A 22752-nucleotide genomic window follows, 5' to 3' on the forward strand; every position below is an offset into this window, starting at 1 on the left:
CTCTCCGTGTCCCCGCACCATCCTCTTCCCCCGCGCTTTACCTCTCCGTGTCCCCGCACCATCCTCTCCCCCTGTGCTTTACCTCTCCGTGTCCCCGCACCATCCTCTCCCCCTGTGCTTTACCTCTCCGTGTCCCCGCACCATCCTCTCCCCCTGTGCTTTACCTCTCCGTGTCCCTGCACCATCCTCTCCCCCGTGCTTTACCTCTCCGTGTCCCCGCACCATCCTCTACCCCATGCTTTACCTCTCCGTGTCCCCGCACCATCCTCTCCCCCTTTGCTTTACCTCTCCGTGTCCCCGCACCATCCTCTCCCCCGTGCTTTACTTCTCCGTGTCCCCGCACTATCCTCTCCCCCTGTGCTTTACCTCTCCGTGTCCCCGCACCATCCTCTCCCCTGTGCTTTACCTCTCCGTGTCCCCGCACCATCCTCTCCCCTGTGCTTTACTTCTCCGTGTCCCCGCACTATCCTCTCCCCCTGTGCTTTACCTCTCCGTGTCCCCGCACCATCCTCTCCCCTGTACTTTACCTCTCCGTGTCCTCGCACTATCCTCTCCCCCTGTGCTTTACCTCTCCGTGTCCCCGCACCATCCTCTCCCCCCGCGCTTTACCTCTCCGTGTCCCCGCACCATCCTCTCCCCTGTGCTTTACCTCTCCGTGTTCCCGCACCATCCTCTCCCCCCACGCTTTACCTCTCCGTGTCCCCGCACCATCCTCTCCCCTGTGCTTTACCTCTCCGTGTTCCCGCACCATCCTCTCCCCTGTGCTTTACCTCTCCGTGTTCCCGCACCATCCTCTCCCCTGTGCTTTACCTCTCCGTGTCCCCGCACCATCCTCTCCCCTGTGCTTTACCTCTCCGTGTTCCCGCACCATCCTCTCCCCTGTGCTTTACCTCTCCGTGTCCCCGCACCATCCTCTCCCCTGTACTTTACCTCTCCGTGTCCCCACACCATCCTCTCCCCCTGTGCTTTACCTCTCCGTGTCCCCGCACCATCCTCTTCCCTGTGCTTTACCTCTCCGTGTCCCCGCACCATCCTCTCCCCCGTGCTTTACCTCTCCGTGTCCCCGCACCATCCTCTCCCCCTGTGCTTTACCTCTCCGTGTCCCCGCACCATCCTCTCCCCTGTGCTTTACTTCTCCGTGTCCCCGCACCATCCTCTCCCCTGTGCTTTACTTCTCCGTGTCCCCGCACCATCCTCTCCCCCGTGCTTTACCTCTCCGTGTCCCTGCACCATCCTCTACCCCCGTGCTTTACCTCTCCATGTCCCCGCACCATCTTCTCCCCTGTGCTTTACCTCTCCGTGTCCCCGCACCATCCTCTCCCCCTGTGCTTTGCCTATCCGTGTCCCCACACCATCCTCTCCCCTGTGCTTTACCTCTCCGTGTCCCCGCACCATCCTCTCCCCCTGTGCTTTACCTCTCCGTGTCCCCGCACCATCCTCTCCCCCGTGCTTTACCTCTCCGTGTCCCCGCACCATCCTCTCCCCTGTGCTTTACCTTTCCGTGTCTCCGCACCATCCTCTACCCCGTGCTTTACCTCTCCGTGTCCCCGCACCATCCTCTCCCCCGTGCTTTACCTCTCCGTGTCCCCGCACCATCCTCTCCCCCTGTGCTTTACCTCTCCGTGTCCCCGCACCATCCTCTCCCCCTGTGCTTTACCTCTCCGTGTCCCCGCACCATCCTCTCCCCCTGTGCTTTACCTCTCCGTGTCCCCGCACCATCCTCTCCCCCTGTGCTTTACCTCTCCGTGTCCCCGCACCATCCTCTCCCCCTGTGCTTTACCTTTCCGTGTCCCCACACCATCCTCTCCCCTGTGCTTTACCTCTCCGTGTCCCCGCACCATCCTCTCCCCCTGTGCTTTACCTCTCCGTGTCCCCGCACCATCCTCTCCCCCGTGCTTTACCTCTCCGTGTCCCCGCACCATCCTCTCCCCCGTGCTTTACCTTTCCGTGTCTCCGCACCATCCTCTACCCCGTGCTTTACCTCTCCGTGTCCCCGCACCATCCTCTCCCCCGTGCTTTACCTCTCCGTGTCCCCGCACCATCCTCTCCCCCTGTGCTTTACCTCTCCGTGTCCCCGCACCATCCTCTCCCCCTGTGCTTTACCTCTCCGTGTCCCCGCACCATCCTCTCCCCCTGTGCTTTACCTCTCCGTGTCCCCGCACCATCCTCTCCCCCTGTGCTTTACCTCTCCGTGTCCCCGCACCATCCTCTCCCCCTGTGCTTTACCTCTCCGTGTCCCCGCACCATCCTCTCCCCCTGTGCTTTACCTCTCCGTGTCCCCGCACCATCCTCTACCCCTGTGCTTTACCTCTCCGTGTCCCCGCACCATCATAACTTTTTGTCTTTTATCATTTATTTTTGTTATGAAATGCTTATTTTTCTAAAATGTGACCTGGTTAGTTAACAATGTTACTGCTGAGCACTAGCATTGCCTGTGTTAGGCCAGTGCTGGGGGTGAGTTAGAGGGGTCCTCCTAACCAAACTGGCTCTTTGCGGGTCCCTACACAGCGTCTTTATAACACAGGAATTGCACGGATAATGTCACTTCTGCATCAGTGCAGTTTCGAAAGGAAGAAGGCGCTTTGGTGACACCATAAGATCCCTGTGCGGCCCAAGGTAGCTTCTTATTTCACTGTGACCCAGAGCCGCCTAAAGGTTGTCCACTCCTGCACTGGATACCGACCCTCTGTCCCTGACCTCTGCCCTTCCTCAACATCTGCTCTATATAGAGATTCTGCCACTGTAATATCAACATCGTCACACATAGTATTTCTATATTCAGCACCTTCCAGATACTTTCCTGCTTTCATCCTCCAGTCACATCCAGAGCTGAAGTCAGAAGTCTGACAAATTCCTGCCTGTGACCGGAGAATGCATGTAACCTGATAGTGAGAGGGGAGGAACATGCTGTCAGACCCCTCAGTCCTCCCTCCACACCTCTCTGTCCTCCTCCTCTAGACTTCTCAGCCCTCTTCCTCCTCCAGACTCCTCCTCCTCCAGACTCCTCCTCCTCCTCCAGACTCCTCTGTCCTCCTCCTCCAGACTCCTCCTCCTCCAGACTCCTCTGTCCTCCAGACTCCTCCTCCAGACTCCACTGTCCTCCAGACTCCTCTGTCCTCCTCCAGACTCCTCTGTCCTCCTCCAGACTCCTCTGTCCTCCTCCAGACTCCTCTGTCGTCCTCCACACTCCTCTGTCCTCCTCCAGACTCCTCTGTCCTCCTCCAGACTCCTCTGTCCTCCAGACTCCTCCTCCAGACTCCACTGTCCTCCAGACTCCTCTGTCCTTCTCCAGACTCCTCTGTCCTCCTCCAGATTCCTCTGTCCTCCTCTTCCTCCAGACTCCTCCTCCAGACTCCTCTGTCCTTCTCCTCCCCCAGACTCCTCTGTCCTTCTCCTCCTCCAGACTCCTCCGTCCTTCTCCTCCAGACTCCTCTGTCCTTCTCCTCCAGACTCCTCTGTCCTCCTCCAGACTCCTCCTCCTCCAGACTCCACTGCCCTCCAGACTCCTCTGTCCTCCTCCAGACTCCTCTGTCCTCCTCCAGACTCCTCTGTCCTCCCCCTCCAGACTCCTCTGTCCTCCTCCTCCAGGCTCCTCTGTCCTCCAGACTTTTCTGTCCTCCTCCAGACTCCTCTGTCCTCCAGACTCCTCTGTCCTCCTCCAGATTCCTCTGTCCTCCAGACTCCTCTGTCCTCCTCCAGATTCCTCTGTCCTCCTCTTCCTCCAGACTCCTCCTCCTCCAGACTCCTCTGTCCTCCTCCAGATTCATCTGTCCTCCTCTTCCTCCAGACTCCTCCTCCAGACTCCTTTGTCCTTCTCCTCCCCCAGACTCCTCTGTCCTTCTCCTCCTCCAGACTCCTCTGTCCTTCTCCTCCTTCAGACTCCTCTGTCCTTCTCCTCCAGACTCCTCTGTCCTTCTCCTCTTCCAGACTCCTCTGTCCTTCTCCTCCTTAAGACTTCTCTGTCCTTCAGACTCCTCTGTCCTTCTCCTCCTTAAGACTTCTCTGTCCATCTCCTTCTCTAGACTTCTCTGCACTTCTCCTCTTCAGGACTCCTCTGTCCTTCTCCTCCTCTCTCCTTCTCCTCTGGACTCCTCTGTCTTTCTCCTCCTCTCTCCTCCTCTGGACTCCTCTGTCCTTCTCCTCCTCTCTCCTTCTCCTCTGGACTCCTCTGTCCTTCTCCTCCTCTCTCCTTCTCCTCTGGACTCCTCTGTCCTTCTCCTCCTCTCTCCTCCTCTGGACTCCTCTGTCCTTCTCCTCCTCTCTCCTTCTCCTCTGGACTCCTCTGTCCTTCTCCTCCTTAAGACTTCTCTGTCCTTCTCCTTCTCTAGACTTCTCGGCACTTCTCCTCCTGGACTCCTCTGTCTTTCTCCTCCTCTCTCCTTCTCCTCTGGACTCCTCTGTGCTTCTCCTCCAGACTCCTCTGTCCTTCTCCTCCTCCAGACTCCTCTGTTCTTCTCCAGACTAGACTACTCTGTCCTTCTTCTCCAGACGTCTCTGTCCGTCTCCTGCACCCTCAGACCTCTTCCTCGGGACTCTCAGGTTCCCTTTGATGTAACATGGGCGGCCACCAGAAGACATCATGGAACCTAGAGTATGAAGGGGAAGTCTCACGTCCAGTAGAATCCTGCCAGGGGCATGAGACTGGTCCGTGCCGCTGGTGTGCTCTGGATCCCCTGGGTCACCCTTGTCCTCCCCTTTATCTCTGCCCCTGTTCTATATGAATAGCACAATGTGAGCACACTGAGGGGTGTGTAGAGACTAGCGGCGCTCTGGCATCATGGCCCTGCCCTGTGGGTCATCACTTGTGGCCTTGTGGCCTCTGCTTCGGTCCTGGGATTTGATGTAGTCATAGTGCTACTGCTCAATTTGCAGCATTGGTAGTGATCTGGTCATTTCCGGAATCGTGCGTTCCTCCTCTGAATTGTCCAGTGGGGGATGAGTGCAGGGTGTAGTGTGGACCACACTATGGTGTACCGTAATGCCCATCTGCCCACGGCATGCTGATTAGCACAGGTGGACGTTGGTGAGAGGGATGGAAAATGTCCGAGTGGAGAGCTGGCTGACGGAACTCCTCACCCCGGTGGAGGGCTGGTGGAGCTCCTTTTCTCCTAGGTGAAGGGGTTTTGGTGGGGTTCTCCGCTCCTGGATAGAGGGGTTTTGGTGGGGCGCTCCTTCTGTCTTGGAAGTAGGGGTTTTCGTGGGGGTCTCCTTCTCTGCTGGGTGGAGGGATTTTGGTGGGGAACTCCTTCTCTCCTGGGTGGAGGGGTTTTGCTGGTGGTCTGCTTCTCTATTGAATGGAGGGTTTTTGGAGGGGGTTTCTTTCTCTCTTAAATGGAGGGGTTTTGGTGAGGGTCTCCTTCTCTCCAGGATGGAGGGGTTTTGGTGGTGTTCTCTCCTAGATGGAGGGGCTTTGGTGGGGTTCTCCTTCTCTCATAGAAGGAGGGGTTTTGGTGGGGGTCTCAATCTCTCCTTGGTGGAGAGGTTTTGGTGGGGGTTTGTTTCTCTTCTAGTTGTGGAGGTTTTGGTGGGGGCCTCCTTCTCTCCTGGATAGAGGGGTTTTGGTGGGGCGCTCCTTCTGTCTTGGAAGTAGGGGTTTTCGTGGGGGTCTCCTTCTCTGCTGGGTGGAGGGATTTTGGTGGGGAACTCCTTCTCTCCTGGGTGGAGGGGTTTTGCTGGTGGTCTGCTTCTCTATTGAATGGAGGGTTTTTGGAGGGGGTTTCTTTCTCTCTTGGATGGAGGGGTTTTGGTGAGGGTCTCCTTCTCTCCAGGATGGAGGGGTTTTGGTGGTGTTCTCTCCTAGATGGAGGGGCTTTGGTGGGGTTCTCCTTCTCTCATAGAAGGAGGGGTTTTGGTGGGGGTCTCAATCTCTCCTTGGTGGAGAGGTTTTGGTGGGGGTTTGTTTCTCTTCTAGTTGTGGGGGTTTTGGTGGGGGCCTCCTTCTCTCCTGTATTGAGGGATTTTGGTGGTGGTCTCCTCTCCTGGGTGGAGGGTTTTGATCGGGGTCTCCTCTCCTTGGTGGAGGGGTTTTGGTGGGGGTTTGTTTCTCTTCTGGTTGTGGGGGTTTTGGCGGCGGTCTCCTCTTCTGGGTGGAGGGGTTTTGGTGGGACTCTCCTTCTCTCCTTGGTGGACTGGTTTTTATGGGGGTTTGTTTCTCTTTATGGAAAGGTTTTGGCATGGGTCACTTATCTCTTGGATGGAGGGGTTTTGGTGGGGGTCTGCTTCTCTATTGGATGGAGGGTTTTGGAGGGGGTTTCTTTCTATCTTGGATGGAGGGGTTTTGGTGAGGGTCTCCTCTCCAGGATGGAATGGTTTTGGTGGTGGTCTTCTCTCCTAGATGGAGGGCTTTTGGTGGGGTTCTCCTTCTCTCTTGGAAGGAGAGGTTTTGGTGGGGGTCTCAATCTCTCCTTGGTGGAAAGGTTTTGGTGGGGGTTTGTTTCTCTTCTGGTTATGGGGGTTTTGGTTTTTGGTGGGGGCATCCTTCTCTCCTGGCTGGATGGATTTTGGTGGAACTTTCCTTCTCTCCTTGGTGGAGGGGTTTTCGTGGGAGTTTGTTTCTCTTCTTTATGGTAGAGGTTTTGGTGGGGGTCACTTATCTCCTGGATGGAGAGATTTTGGTGGGAAACCCCTCTCCTGGGTAGTGGGGTTTTGGTGGGGGGTTGTTTCTCTTCTGGTTGTGGAGGTTTTGGTGGTGGTCTACTCTCCTGCGTGGAGGGGTTTTGGTGGCGGTCTCCTCTCCTGGGTGGAGGGGTTTTGGTGGGACTCTACTTCTCTCCTTGGTGGAGAGGTTTTCATGGGGGTTTGTTTCTCTTCTTTATGGAGAGGTTTTGGTAGGGGTCACTTATCTCTTGGATGGAGTGATTTTGGTGGGGGTCACTTATCTCTTGGATGGAGGGATTTTAGTGGGGATCTCCTCTCATAGGTGGAGGGGTTTTGGTGGGGGTCTATTCTCTTCTGGATGGAGGGATGTTGGTGGGGGTCACGTCTCCTGGGTGGAGGGGTTTCAGTCGGGGCCTCCTCTTCTGGATGGAGAGGTTTTGGTGGGGGACTCCTCTTCTTGGTGGAGCGTATTGGGTGAAGGTCTCCTTCTCTCCTGGATGGAGTGGTATGGGTGGGAATCTCCTTTTTTCCTGATGGAGGGGTTTTGGTGGGGCTTTCCTACTATCCTGGATGGAGCGGTTTTGTCAGGTCTCTACTTCTCTCTTGGATGAAAAGGTTTTGGTGGGGGACTCATTCTCTCTGAGAGGTTTTGGTGATGGTCTCCTCTCCAGAGTGGAGAAGTTTTGGTGGGGTCTCCTTCTCTCCTGGGTGGAGGGGTTTTAGTGGGGATCTCCTTCATTTCTGGATGGAGGGGTTTTGGAGGAGGGTCTCCTTCTCTCCTGGATGGTGATGTTTTGGTGGGTGGGACATCCTTCTCTCATGGATTGAGGGGTTTTGGTGGGGGTCTCCTTTTCTCTTGGATGGAGGGGTTTTGTTGGGGGTCTCCTCTCCTGATTGAAGGGTTTTGTTTGGGGTCTCCTTCTCTCTTGTGGTGGGGGGTTTGGTGGGAGTATCCTTCTCTCCTGGGTGTAGGGGTTTTGGTGGGACTCTCCTCTCCTTAGTGGAGGGGTTTTTGTGGGGCTTTGTTTCTCTTCTTTATGGAGGTGTTTTTGTGGGGTTCACTTCTCTCCTGGATGGAGGGATTTTGATGGGGATTTCCTCTCCTGGATGGGGGGGGTTTGGTGGGGATCTCTTTCCTGGATGCAGGGATTTTGCAGGGGTCACATCTCCTGGGTGGAGGGATTTTGGTGGGGGTTTCCTCTCCTGGATGGAGGTGTTTTGATGGGGGACTCCTTCTGTCCTTGATGGAAGGGTTTTGGTGGGGTTCTCTTTCCCTTCTGTGTGGAAGCGTGTTGGGTGAAGATGTTCTTCTCTCCTGGATGGAGTGGTATGGATGAGAATCTCCTTTTCTCCCCAATGGAGAGGTTTTGGTGTGGGGCATTCCTTCTTTCCTGGATGGAGGGGTTTCCTTTTCTCCTGTGTGATGGGGTTTGGTGGGGTGACTTCTTCTCTCCTGGGTGGAGTGGTTTTGTTCAGTCTCTCCTCTCCTGTCTGGGGGTGTTATGGTGGGAGTCGCCTTCTGTCCTTGGTGGAGGGGTTTTGGTGGGTGTCTGCTTCTCTACTGGATGGAGGGTTTAGGTGGGGTCTCCTCCTCCTTTATGGAGAGGTTTTATCAGATCTCTCCTTCTCTCTTGGAAGAAAGGGTTTTGGTGGGGGACTCATTCTCTCCTGCAGGGGTTTTGGGGGGGGGTCTCCTTCTCTCCTGAGTGGAGAGGTTTTGGTGGGCCAACTCCATGATTAACACTTGCCTGGGTCGAAACATGTTGGTTTCTATGCCTGTTTTTTTTACATCATGAGTATATCCAAACTGCCTGACCTTTTTTGTTACCCGTTTTTAATATGAAAAAATGTTTTACGAAACCTTGAATTTCCTGGGATCATTCGGGGTTTTGGTGGGACTCTCCTTCTCTCCTTGGTGGAGAGGTTTTCAAAGGGAGTTTGTTTATCTTCTTTATGCAGAGGTTTTGGTGGCTGTCACTTATCTGTTGGATGGAGGGATTTTGGTGGGGATCTCCTCTCATGTGTGGAGGGGTTTTGGTGGGGGTCTGCTTCTCTATTGGATGGAGGGTTTTTGGAGGGGGCTTCTTTCTCCCTTGGATGGAGGGGTTTTGGTGAGGGTCTCCTTCTCTCCAGAGTGGAGAGGTTTTGGTGAGGGTCTCCTCTCCTGGATGGAATGGTTTTGATGGGGTTCTCCCCTCTCCTTGGTGAAGGGGTTTTGGTGGGGGTCTGTTTCTCTTCTAGATGTAAGGTTTTTGGTGGGGGCCTTCTTCTCTCCTGGTTGGAGGGATTTTGGTGGGGTTCTCCTCTTCTGGGTGGAGGGTTTTTGGTGGGGGTCTCCTCTCCTGGTTGGAGGGGTATTGATGGGTGTCTTTTCTCTCCTGAATAGAGGGATTTAGGGTTTTTGGTGGGGGTCTAGTCTCCTGGGTGGAGGGATTTTGGTGGGAGTCTCCTCTCCTGGATGGAAGCATTTTGGCGGCGTTCTCTTTCGCTCCTGGGTGGAGGGTATGGGTGAAGGTCTCCTCTCCTGGATGGAGTGGTTTGGGTGGGGATCTCCCTCTCTCTTGGTTGGATTGATTTTGTTGGGGGTCTCCTCTCTTTGGTGTAAGTGTTTTTGGTGGGGGTCTCCTCATGTCTGAAGGGGTTTTGTTGGGGTCTCCTTCTTTTCTGGATGCAGGAGTTTTGATGGTGTCTCCCTCTGTCCTTGATGCAGGGGTTTTGGTGGCGGTCTACTTCTTTCCTGCATTGAGGGGTTTTGGTGGGGTTCTCCTCTCCTGGATGGAAGGGTTTTGGTGGAGTTCTTCTCTCCTGGGTGGAGGGGTTTTGATGGGGGTTGTCTTCTCTCCTGGGTGGAGTGGTGTTGGTTGGAGTGTCCTCTCCTGGATCAAGGGGTTTTGGTGAGGATATCCTCTCCTGTGTGGAAGGGTTTGCGTGGGGTCTCCTTTCCTGAATGAAAGGGTTTCCATGTGGGTCTCCTTCTCTATTGGGTGGTGGGGTTTTGGTGAGGTTTTCCTTCTCTTCTGTGTGGAGGGGTTTGTGTGGGGCTCTCCTTGGTGAAGGAGTTTTGGTGGTGGTCTCCTTGATGGAGGGGTCTTGGCTTTCCTCCTCTCTTGGATGGATGGATTTTTGTGGGGGCCTCCTTCTCTACTGGATGGGTGGATTTTGGTGGGGATCTTCTCTCCTTGGTGGAGTGGTTTTGCTGGGAGTCTCCTTTCCTACATGGAGTGGTTTTGGTAGGGGTCGCCTTCTCTCCTTGGTGGAGGGGTTTTGGTGGGGATCTGTTTCTTCCTTGGAGTGGGTTTTGATTGGAGTCTCCTCACTTGGATGGAAGCGTTCTGGTGGGGGTCACCTTCTCTACTGGATGGATGGGTTTTGGTGGGCTCTCCTCTCCTGGATGGAGGGGTTTTGACGGAAGTCTCCTCACCTGGGTGGAGTGGTTTTGGTGGGGTCTCCTTCTCTCCTGGATGGAGGTATTTTGGTGGTAGAGGTCTCAGGCCCGGTGCCATGTATTATATGAAACTATGCAACCCTTGTGTGCACCAACAGATTGAATAAAAGAACAAAGGGACAGGTGAAATTAGTCTGATATACTATGTGTGCAAGAACAGGGTCTAATGTTTGCAGGTCAAGTGTATGCTCTGCTATGGGGCGGCGTGCTCTGCTTTGGGGCGGTGTTCTCTGCTCTGGATTTGGCTGGCTCTGCTCTGTTGTTGTGTGCTCTGTTCTCAATGTGGCCGACTCGGCTCTGGAGCACTGTGATCTGCTCTGGATGACTCTGATCTGGGGTGGTGTACTCTGCTTTCGATCTTGCCAGCTCTGCTTTCGGGAGGCGTGCTTTGCTCTGGCTGGTTCTTCTTTGTGGCGGTGTGCTCGGCTCTGGGGTGGTGTGCTCTTCTCTGGATCTGGCCGACTCTGCTCTGGTTCTAGCCCTCTCTGCTCTGGATCTGGCCGTCTTTCCTCTTGATGTGGCCGGCTCTGCTCTCAATGTGGCCGGCTCTGCTATGGATCTGGCCGGCTTTGTTTGGGAGCGGCTGTTTGCCAGATGGTCGTTGTTGCACTGCAGTCTGCTCCATCTGTGGCGCTCGGACCTCAGTATAATCCGAGGTCTGGGGAGAGATGCTACTCTTCCTTCTCTGCAGACTATTCCTCCAACTAAAGCTTGTTTTATCCACAGAGACCTCCCATACCCAGATGTTCTATGGACCCTACGAGACCATTGAAGGACACAGACCATGTAAGTTGGCATGGAGTGGTCTTGCCCGTTGAGCATCTGCTGCATGCCAAACCACACCGCCGGCTCCACCCCCCCATCTCCATGTGCCAGGCGCAGCGCCTTTCATGCTAACCCCTGCGCTTCTTACCATACATTGCCTTCTCCATCCTCATGGCCAGAGCAGATGGACATACATGTAACACATGATACATGAGCAATGTGCTCCAGTCTCCTCCGAAGCTGCGCCTCACATCTGCTGGCTAAGTGTACAGCCCCCTCTCTGGTGCCACCTAGTGGATGCGGCGGCCCTGTGCCTCGGTGTTTGGTCCTTCTGGAGGAAAGTCAACCCTGATCAGGAGGACTCCCCTCTCCTGTTGGCGGTCTCTACAAGGAGAAGCCGTGCCCCACTGAATATGGTGTTCTGGAATATGTAATAATGTAGGTTCTAAGCTGGTCAACAGAATTATGATTGCAGCTCTGGATGTGACTGGAGATGGTTGGGGGTACAGTTACATTGTAGTACGATGTCCTTGCTGGCATGGCCCATATGCTGCCCTCTAGGAGATTGCAGCCGTGTGTAGACTCCTCCGGGTGAGACACCTGCACACTCTTGTGTAACCTGTTCTCCACCACATTGTAGCGGGCGCAGGCCTCCCTCCAGTGGCGGTCATTGAGCCCCGGCAGCTGAGTGTCCAGAAGGGTCATCCGGCAGAGTTCCGCTGCACAGCAACTGGGAACCCGACACCCACCGTGGAATGGACTGGTGAGTAGGCGCAGCGAGCGGATGAGAGGGGATGCAGCTGATGGGGGGCTCACTGTGTGTGCTGCGCCCCCTGCAGGTGGTCAGAACGGAGGCATCTCATCCAGAGCCAGTGTCCATCAAGGTGTCCTGCGCTTCTCATCCACCCAGCTCTCCGATGAGGGCCACTACACCTGCCGGGTTCACAACAGTTTTGGGCAGCACGTGGCCGTGGCTGATCTGCGGGTTCATAGTGAGTATGACTTCGGCTGTGTGTCCGCTACGGACGTGCTAAGCACCAGCGTCAGGCCTATTTGTCGGTGAAGGGCCTCCTGCAAGCCAGAGGTGTCAGGAACAAGGAGGATCTACCAGTTAAGAGAAAAACCTAAAAACTGACAATAGAAGAAATTCTAAGACTTCCCTCAAGTAAACGTTGTGAGCAAATTAGAGGATTTCACCCTGCGAGCGCAAAATTGTCTCTGGAAGATACCGACTGTCTCTATCCAGCATCTGAATGGTATAGCAGAGCGTATGCTCAAATTGGGCAGGATTTCGTTTATTTTGCCATTTCGTTGACTTGCAGGTCCATAGCAAACAATGGGAGACTTAATTATTATTATTACTTATTCATATAGCACCATTAATTCCATGGTCTGTACATGAGAAGGGGTTACATCAAAATACAAATATCACTTACAGTAAACTAACAATGACAGACTGGTACAGAGGGGCGAGGACCCTGCCCTTGCGGGCTTACATTCTACTGGATTATGGGGAGAAGACAGTAGGTCGGGGGTTACAGTATCTTCGGTAGTGATGAGGAGGTAGCGGGGTCAGTGAAGGCTGTAGGCTTTCCTGAAGAGATGGGTTTTCAGGTTCTTCTGAAGGATCTGACTGTGGTTGATAGTCGGACATGTTGGGGCAAAAAATTCCAGAGGATGGAGGATATTCGGGAGAAGTCTTGGAGGCGGTTGGGTGAGGAGCGGATAAGTGTGGAGGAGAGAAGGAGGTCTTTAGAGGACCGGAGATTACGTGAGGGAAGATATCTGGAGATTAGTGTGGAAATATACGGAGGAGACAGGTTATGGATGGCTTTGTATGTCAGTGTTAGTAGTGTGAACTGGATACGCTGAGGGAATGGGAGCCAGTGAAGAGATTTGCAAAGAGGTGAAGCAGAGGAGTAGTGAGGAGAGAGATGGATTAGTCGGGCAGCAGAGTGAAGGACGGACTGGAGGGGTGTGAGAGCGTTAGAAGGTAGGCCACAGAGGAGTATGTTGCAGTAGCCAAGGCAGGAGATAATTAGGGCATGCATAAGTATTTTGGTAGATTGAGGGTTGAGGAAAGGACGGATTCTGGAAATATTTTTGAGCTGGATGCGACAGGAGGTGGTGAGAGCTTGGATCTGCGGTTTGAAGGACAGGGCAGAGTCAAGGGTTAATTTACATACTTTTCACAAAAATTCTCCAGGAGAACTTACTAATGCACCTCAGTGAGCAGCAAATCTGGCAAAATGTTTCCTCACGTTCCACCAGAAGGTAGGAGAAAGCTGCTTCTAAAAAGTTAATCTAGAGGAGGATACAGCTGCTTCTAAAAGGTTAAGCTTCTAGAGGAGGATAAAGCTGCTTCTTAAGGGTTAATTTAGAAAAGGACACATCTGCTTCTACATGATTAATTTTGTAAAGGTGTATGCAGCTGCTTTTCAAAGGTGAATCTAAAGAAGGATGCAGCTTCTTTTAATTGGTTAAGCTAGCTTTTAATGGGTTAACCTAGATAAAGATAATATATTTGCTCTTACAAGGGGTTAATATTTTAGAAGAAGAGGAAGCTTCTTGTGGAGGATGATATAAGTCTCTTGTTACATACACAGAAACTGAGGAGATGTGACAGTATTTACCTAGTCCCAACTTCTCCATAATACACAGGAGCCCATCTTACATCTCCTGTTATAGAACTACATCCAGTATAAAGCAACATAACTCGTACCCCTCATCTTTATGTGCTGCACCCTCCATCTTCCCCCCCACACAGTGGTGCAAGCTCAGAAGCAGGAAGCCTCGCTAGAGACAGTGGAGTACCAATGTCAGTCCCTTAAAGGGTCAGAGGTACAATATCAAAATCTGATGGAAATTTTTGTATAGCTTTCTTAATTAAAGGGGATATCTGGGACTTAAAAAAAAATATATATGTGCCTAAGCACTAACAGGCAAGAACTTGATACCTACCTGCCTGTTGTGCCCCGCACCGTCCTCCGCCGACACAGTGTGGTCACAGACTTCCGCTGACTTCATGTCAACAGAGCGGCAGTTTGTCTTCCTGTTGACAAGGCAGGACTACTGGTGTCATGCTGATTGACAAATGGCTATCTGCTGCCTAATTGGGGGAAGCCGACTGTCAGTCAGCATGATGTCAGTAGTCCCACCCTGTCAACAGGAAGTCAAGCTGCTGTTATGTTGACTAAAGTAGCTGAATCTCTGGCAAGAGCAGTCAGTGACCTACACCAGGTACAACAGGGAGTTGGCTCTGTTCACAGGAGCAGTTGAATCTCTGGTAAGAGTGGTCAATGATCGGTGCTGGGTACAACAGACAGGAGCCTCTGTTGACCGGAGCAGCAGAATATCTTGCTGTAGCGGTCAATGAGATGCTGGGTACAACAGACAGTATGTCGGCTCTTTCACAGGAGCAGCTGAATCTCTGGCAGGAACGGTCAATGACCGGCGCTGGGTAAAGCAGACTGTTGCCTCTGTTGACAGGAATATCTGAATCTCTGGCAGGAGCGGTCAATGACCGGCGATGGGTACAACAGACAGGTAGTTGCTTCTGTTCACAGGAGCAGCTGAATCTGTCAGGAGCTGTCAGTAGTTGATGCCCGGTACTACAGACAGAAGCCTCTGTTCACAGGAGCAGCTGAATCTCTGGCATTAGAAGTCAATGACCAACGCCGGGTACTACAGACAGCCTCTGTTCACAGGAGCAGCTGAATCTCATCCAGGAGCAGTCAATGAACAACATCTGGTACAACAGACAGGTATCTGCCTCTGTTCACAGAAGCAGCTGAATCCCTGGCATGAGCAGTCTATGACTGACACCGGGTACTACAGACAGTAGCCTCTGTTCACAGGAGCAGCTGAATCTCTGGCATGAGCAGTCTATGACTGACAGGGTACTACAGACAGGAGCCTCTGTTCACAGGAGCAGCTGAATCCCTGGCATGAGCAGCCTATGACTGACACTGGGTACTACAGACAGGAGCTTCTGTTCACAGGAGCAGCTGAATCCCTGGCATGAGCAGTCTATGACTGACACCGGGTACTACAGACAGGAGCCTCTGTTCACAGGAGCAGCTGAATCTCTGGCATGAGCAGTCTATGACTGACACCGGGTACTACAGACAAGAGCCTCTGTTCACAGGAGCAGCTGAATCTCTGGCATGAGCAGTCTATGACTGACACCGGGTACTACAGACAGGAGCCTCTGTTCACAGGAGCAGCTGAATCTCTGGCATGAGTAGTCTATGACTGACACCGGGTACTACAGACAGGAGCCTCTGTTCACAGGAGCAGCTGAATCCCTGGCATGAGCAGTCTATGACTGACACTGGGTACTACAGACAGGAGCTTCTGTTCACAGGAGCAGCTGAATCCCTGGCATGAGCAGTCTATGACTGACACCGGGTACTACAGACAGGAGCCTCTGTTCACAGGAGCAGCTGAATCTCTGGCATGAGCAGTCTATGACTGACACCGGGTACTACAGACAAGAGCCTCTGTTCACAGGAGCAGCTGAATCTCTGGCATGAGCAGTCTATGACTGACACCGGGTACTACAGACAGGAGCTTCTGTTCACAGGAGCAGCTGAATCTCTGGCATGAGCAGTCTATGACTGACACCGGGTACTACAGACAGGAGCCTCTGTTCACAGGAGCAGCTGAATCTCTGGCATGAGCAGTCTATGACTGACACCAGGTACTACAGACAGGAGCCTCTGTTCACAGGAGCAGCTGAATCTCTGGCATGAGCAGTCTATGACTGACACCGGGTACTACAGACAAGAGCCTCTGTTCACAGGAGCAGCTGAATCCCTGGCATGAGCAGTCTATGACTGACACCGGGTACTACAGACAGGAGCCTCTTCACAGGAGCAGCTGAATCTCTGGCATGAGCAGTCAATGGCCAGTGCCATCTACAACAGACAGGTAGTTGCCTCTGTTGGCAACTACGTGCCTTTTTTTCTTAAAGTCCCGGTTATCCCCTTTAATTACGTATTGAGGCTAGTCTTACAATTTGTTCTCCTTTGGCTTTATGTTTCCTGGAGGTGATAGGTCCTGTTTCAGTTTAGATGCAGGGTGTGGCTTTTTTGGATCCATATTTTGAGCACACAACTTGCACTGAATCTGATGGGAAAGGTAATGACATCTCGGCTACTCACAGGTGGAAATCTGCCTGATGTCCAGGTGAGCCCCGAATTCACAGAGGTCAGAGAAGGTGACACGGCGCGGCTGTACTGCAGAGCGCTCGGAAGCCCCACTCCAACCATCTCCTGGAGAAAGCAACATGGTGTCCTTTCCCCTAAGGTGAGATGAGTTGCAAGTTTCTATATGCTAAAAGGATGCGACCTACTGCAGAATCTGGTGACACTTTAGAGAATCATGACCTGCGGCCGTCGCACAGTCTACAACAGGGGTGTCAAACTGCATTCCTCGAGGGCTGCAAACAGGTCATGTTTTCAGGATTTCCTTGTACTGCACAGGTGATAATTTAATCACCTACACACGATTGCAGCACCTTGTGCAAAGCTAAGGAAATCTTGAAAACAAGCATGGTTTGCGGCCCTCGAGGAATGCAGTTTGACACCCCTGGTCTACAAGGTTTCCGTCCTGCCGCCTCTGGTTTCTAGCATGCTTTGCATTGCTCCCTTTGGTTTCCTCCCTTTCACTTTCTTTCCCTCCTGTCTCTCTCTCTCGGCCCGTCCGTCTGCTCAGGCCCTCACCTCTCTTGGCTTCCTTCACTTTCGAACCAGCAGCCTGGAAGCAATCCTGAGACGGATTCAGGAGTTGCAGGTATCATATATAATTCTATAAAGCCAAAGACATAGATGCAGCCAGGACACGAGCGATGTCCCTTTACGACTCCATGTCTGACTTTACATAATTGTACACTGCCCTGGACACGGGCGATGCCACATAACAACTTCATGTGTGACCTCACATCACTGTACATTGCCCCGGACACGAGCAATGTCCCAATCACGACTCCATGTCTGACCCTACATCACTGTACACTGCCCCGGACACGAGCAATGTCCCAATCACGACTCCATGTCTGACCCTACATCACTGTACACTGCCCCGGACACGAGCAATGTCCCAATCACGACTCCATGTCTGACCCTACATCACTGTACACTGCCCTGGACACGAGCAATGTCACATAATGACTCCATGTCTGACCCTACATCACTGTACACTGCCCCGGACACGAGCGATGTCACATAATGACTCCATGTCTGACCCTACATCACTGTACACTGCCCTGGACACGAGCGATGCCACATAATGACTCCATGTCTGACCCTACATCACTGTACACTGCCCCGGACATGAGCAATGTCCCAATCACGACTCCATGTCTGACCCTACATCACTGTACACTGCCCTGGACACGAGCAATGTCACATAATGACTCCATGTCTGACCCTACATCACTGTACATTGCCCCGGACACGAGCAATGTCCCAATCACGACTCCATGTCTGACCCTACATCACTGTACACTGCCCCGGACACGAGCAATGTCCCAATCACGACTCCATGTCTGACCCTACATCACTGTACACTGCCCTGGACACGAGCAATGTCACATAATGACTCCATGTCTGACCCTACATCACTGTACACTGCCCCGGACACGAGCAATGTCACATAATGACTCCATGTCTGACCCTACATCACTGTACACTGCCCCGGACACGAGCGATGCCACATAACAACTTCATGTCTGACCCTACATCACTGTACACTGCCCCGGACACGAGCAATGTCCCAATCACGACTCCATGTCTGACCCTACATCACTGTACACTGCCCTGGACACGAGCAATGTCACATAATGACTCCATGTCTGACCCTACATCACTGTACACTGCCCTGGACACGAGCGATGCCACATAATGACTCCATGTCTGACCCTACATCACTGTACATTGCCCCGGACACGAGCGATGCCACATAACAACTTCATATGTGACCCTACATCACTGTACACTGCCCCGGACATGAGCAATGTCCCAATCACGACTCCATGTGTGACCTTACATCACTGTACACTGCCCCGGACATGAGCAATGTCCCAATCACGACTCCATGTCTGACCCTACATCACTGTACACTGCCCCGGACACGAGCAATGTCCCAATCACGACTCCATGTCTGACCCTACATCACTGTACACTGCCCTGGACACGAGCAATGTCACATAATGACTCCATGTCTGACCCTACATCACTGTACACTGCCCTGGACACGAGCGATGCCACATAATGACTCCATGTCTGACCCTACATCACTGTACATTGCCCCGGACACGAGCGATGCCACATAACAACTTCATATGTGACCCTACATCACTGTACACTGCCCCGGACATGAGCAATGTCCCAATCACGACTCCATGTGTGACCTTACATCACTGTACACTGCCCCGGACATGAGCAATGTCCCAATCACGACTCCATGTCTGACCCTACATCACTGTACACTGCCCTGGACACGAGCGATGCCACATAACAACTTCATGTGTGACCCTACATCACTGTACACTGCCCCGGACATGAGCAATGTCCCAATCACGACTCCATGTCTGACCCTACATCACTGTACACTGCCCTGGACACGAGCAATGTCACATAATGACTCCATGTGTGACCCTACATCACTGTACACTGCCCTGGACACGGGCGATGCCACATAAAAACTCCATGTCTGACCCTACATCACTGTACAGTGCCCCTCACATGAGCAATGTCCCAATCACGACTCCATGTCTGACCTTACATCACTGTACACTGCCCTGGACACGAGCGATGCCACATAATGACTCCATGTCTGACCTTACATCACTGTTCACTGCCCCGGACACGAGCGATGCCACATAACGACTCCATGTCTGACCCTACATCACTGTACACTGCCCTGGACACGAGTGATCCCCATAATGACTCCATGTGTGATCTTACATCACTGTACACTGCCCTGGACACGGGCGATGCCACATAATGACTCCATGTCTGACCCTACATCACTGTACACTGCCCTGGACACGAGCGATGTCACATAATGACTCCATGTGTGACCCTACATCACTGTACACTGCCCTGGACACGAGCGATGCCACATAATGACTCCATGTCTGACCCTACATCACTGTACACTGCCCTGGACACGAGCGATGTCACATAATGACTCCATATCTGACCTTACATCACTGTTCACTTCCCCGGACGCGAACGATGCCACATAACGACTCCATGTCTGACCCTACATCACTGTACACTGCCCTGGACACGAGTGATCCCCATAATGACTCCATGTGTGATCTTACATCACTGTACACTGCCCTGGACACGGGCGATGCCACATAATGACTCCATGTCTGACCCTACATCACTGTACACTGCCCTGGACACGAGCGATGTCACATAATGACTCCATGTGTGACCCTACATCACTGTACACTGCCCTGGACACGAGCGATGCCACATAATGACTCCATGTCTGACCCTACATCACTGTACACTGCCATGGACACGAGCGATGCCACATAATGACTCCATGTCTGACCCTACATCACTGTACACTGCCCTGGACACGAGTGATCCCCATAATGACTCCATATCTGATCTTACATCACTGTACACTGCCCTGGACACGGGCGATGTCCCATAATGACTCCATGTCTGACCCTACATCACTGTACACTGCCCTGGACACGAGTGATCCCCATAATGACTCCATATCTGATCTTACATCACTGTACACTGCCCTGGACACGAGTGATCCCCATAATGACTCCATATCTGATCTTACATCACTGTACACTGCCCTGGACACGAGCGATGTCCCATAATGACTCCATGTCTGACCCTACATCACTGTACACTGCCATGGACACGAGCGATGTCACATAATGACTCCATGTGTGACCCTACATCACTGTACACTGCCCTGGACACGAGTGATCCCCATAATGACTCCATATCTGATCTTACATCACTGTACACTGCCCTGGACACGGGCGATGCCACATTATGACTACATGTGTGATCTTACATCACTGTACACTTCCCCGGACACGAGTGATGCCCCATAACGACTTTATGTATCATTCTACATATTCTAATGACCAACACTAGCGGCTTCCTGTTTCCCGCACTTTTAGCTCCCCATCCCTTAAAGCAACGGCTTCCCGTCCCTTGCAGTAGCGGCTCCCCTTCCCTTGAAGTACCAGCTCTCCGTCCCTTACAGTACCGGCTCCCCATCCCTTGCAGCTCCCTGTCCCTTGCAGTATCGGCTCCCCATCCCTTGCAGCTCCCTGTCCCTTGCAGTACCTGCTCCCCATCCTTTGCAGCTCCCCATCCCTTGCAGCTCTCGGTCCCTTGCAGTTCCCCATCCTTTGCAGGTCCCCGTCCCTTGCAGCTCCCCGTCCCTTGCAGTACCGGCTCCCCATTCCTTGTAGCTCTTCGTCCCTTGCCGTACCGGCTCCCCGTCCCTTGCAGCTTCCTGTCCCTTACAGTACCGGCTCCCTGTCCCTTGCAGCTCCATGTCCCTTGCAGCTCCCTGTCCCTTGCAGTACCGACTTCCCATCCCTTGCAGCTCCCTGTCCCTTGCATCTCCCCGTCCTTTGCAGTACCTGCTCCCCATCCCTTGCAGCTCCCTGTTCCTTGCAGTACCTGCTCCCCATCCCTTGCAGCTCCCCGTTCCTTGCAGTACCGGCTCCCCATCCCTTGCAGCTCCCCGTCGCTTGCTGTACCGGCTCCCCGTCCTTTGCAGCTCCCTGTCCCTTGCAGCTCACTGTCCTTTGCAGCTCCCTGTCCCTTGCAGCTCCCCGTCCCTTGCAGCTCCTGTCCCTTACAGTACTGCCTCTGTCTCTTGCAGCTCCATGTCCCTTGCAGTACCGTTTCCCCGTCCCTTGCAGCTCCCTGTCCCTTGCAGTACCGGCTCCCCATCCCTTGCAGCTCCCCGTCCCTTGCTGTACCGGCTCCCCGTCCTTTGCAGCTCCCTGTCCTTTGCAGCTCCCTGTCCCTTGCAGCTCCCCGTCCCTTGCAGTACCGGATCCCCATCCCTTGCAGCTCCCTGTCCCTTGCAGCTCCCCGTCCTTGCAGTACCGGATCCCCATCCCTTGCAGCTCCCTGTCCCTTGCAGATCCCCGTCCCTTGCAGTACCGGATCCCCGTCCCTTGCAGCTCCCTGTCCTTTGCATCTCCCCGTCCTTTGCAGTACCTGCCCCCCGTCCCTTGCAGCTCCCCGTCCCTTGCAGCTTCCCGTCCCTTGCAGTACCGGCTCCCCATCAATTGCAGCTCCCCGTTCCTTGCAGTACCTGCTCCCCGTCCTTTGCAGCTCACCATCCCTTGCAGCTCCCCGTCCCTTGCAGTACCGGCTCCCCATCCATTGCAGCTCCCCGTCCCTTGCTGTACCGGCTCCCCGTCCTTTGCAGCTTCCTGTCCTTTGCAGCTCCCCATCCCTTGCAGTACCTGATCCCCGTCCCTTGCAGCTCCCTGTCCCTTGCTGCTCCCCGTTCTTTGCAGCTTCCCATCCCTTGCAGCTCCCCGTCCCTTGCAGCTCCCTGTCCCTTGCAGCTCCCCGTCCTTTGCAGCTTCCTGTCCTTTGCTGTACCGGCTCCCCGTCCTTTGCAGCTCCCTGTCCCTTGCAGTACCGGATCCCCGTCCCTTGCAGCTCCCTGTCCCTTGCAGCTCCCCGTTCTTTGCAGCTTCCCATCCCTTGCAGCTCCCCGTCCCTTGCAGCTCCCCATCCCTTGCAGCTCCCCGTCCCTTGCTGTACCGGCTCCCCGTCCTTTGCAGCTTCCTGTCCTTTGCAGCTCCCCATCCCTTGCAGTACCTGATCCCCGTCCCTTGCAGCGCCCTGTCCCTTGCAGCTCCCCGTCCTTTGCAGCTTCCTGTCCTTTGCAGCTCCCTGTCCCTTGCAGCTCCCCGTCCCTTGCAGCTCCCCGTCCCTTGCTGTACCGGCTCCCCGTCCTTTGCAGCTTCCTGTCCTTTGCAGCTCCCTGTCCCTTGCAGTACCGGATCCCCGTCCCTTGCAGCTCCCCGTCCCTTGCAGTACTGGCTCCCCATCCTTTGCAGCTCCCTGTCCCTTGCAGTACCGGATCCCCGTCCCTTGCAGCTCCCCGTCCCTTGCTGTACCGGCTCCCCGTCCTTTGCAGCTTCCTGTCCTTTGCAGCTCCCCATCCCTTGCAGTACCTGATCCCCGTCCCTTGCAGCTCCCTGTCCCTTGCAGCTCCCCGTCCTTTGCAGCTTCCTGTCCTTTGCAGCTCCCTGTCCCTTGCAGCTCCCCGTCCCTTGCTGTACCGGCTCCCCGTCCTTTGCAGCTTCCTGTCCTTTGCAGCTCCCCGTCCCTTGCAGCTCCCCGTCCCTTGCTGTACCGGCTCCCCGTCCTTTGCAGCTTCCTGTCCTTTGCAGCTCCCTGTCCCTTGCAGCTCCCCGTCCCTTGCTGTACCGGCTCCCCGTCCCTTGCAGCTCCCCGTCCCTTGCTGTACCGGCTCCCCGTCCTTTGCAGCTTCCTGTCCTTTGCAGCTCCCCATCCCTTGCAGTACCTGATCTCCGTCCCTTGCAGCTCCCTGTCCCTTGCAGCTCCCCGTCCTTTGCAGCTTCCTGTCCTTTGCAGCTCCCCGTCCCTTGCTGTACCGGCTCCCCGTCCTTTGCAGCTTCCTGTCCTTTGTAGCTCCCTGTCCCTTGCAGCTCCCCGTCCCTTGCTGTACCGGCTCCCCGTCCTTTGCAGCTTCCTGTCCTTTGCAGCTCCCTGTCCCTTGCAGCTCCCCGTCCCTTGCTGTACCGGCTCCCCGTCCTTTGCAGCTCCCTGTCCCTTGCAGTACCTGATCCCCGTCCCTTGCAGCTCCCTGTCCCTTGCAGCTCCCCGTTCTTTGCAGCTTCCCATCCCTTGCAGCTCCCCGTCCCTTGCAGCTCCCCGTCCCTTGCAGCT

General features: G+C 54.1%; 1 protein-coding gene across 2 annotated transcripts in view; it reads left to right on the forward strand.

Annotated features, from left to right (window-relative positions):
* The window catches only part of HSPG2 (heparan sulfate proteoglycan 2), a 265969-nt gene that overhangs the window by 161990 nt on the left and 81227 nt on the right, over nt 1-22752 (forward strand). The window contains exons 45-48 of one of the 2 annotated variants that reach the window (XM_069741877.1): nt 10769-10828; nt 11448-11570; nt 11647-11799; nt 15975-16117. In XM_069741877.1, the coding sequence (XP_069597978.1) occupies nt 10769-10828; nt 11448-11570; nt 11647-11799; nt 15975-16117 (479 nt within the window). The remainder of the gene's footprint in view (nt 1-10768; nt 10829-11447; nt 11571-11646; nt 11800-15974; nt 16118-22752) is intronic. The other variant, XM_069741878.1, reaches the window with a different exon arrangement.

Source organism: Ranitomeya imitator, chromosome 10, assembly GCF_032444005.1.
Source record: "Ranitomeya imitator isolate aRanImi1 chromosome 10, aRanImi1.pri, whole genome shotgun sequence".
Lineage (NCBI taxonomy): Eukaryota > Metazoa > Chordata > Amphibia > Anura > Dendrobatidae > Ranitomeya > Ranitomeya imitator.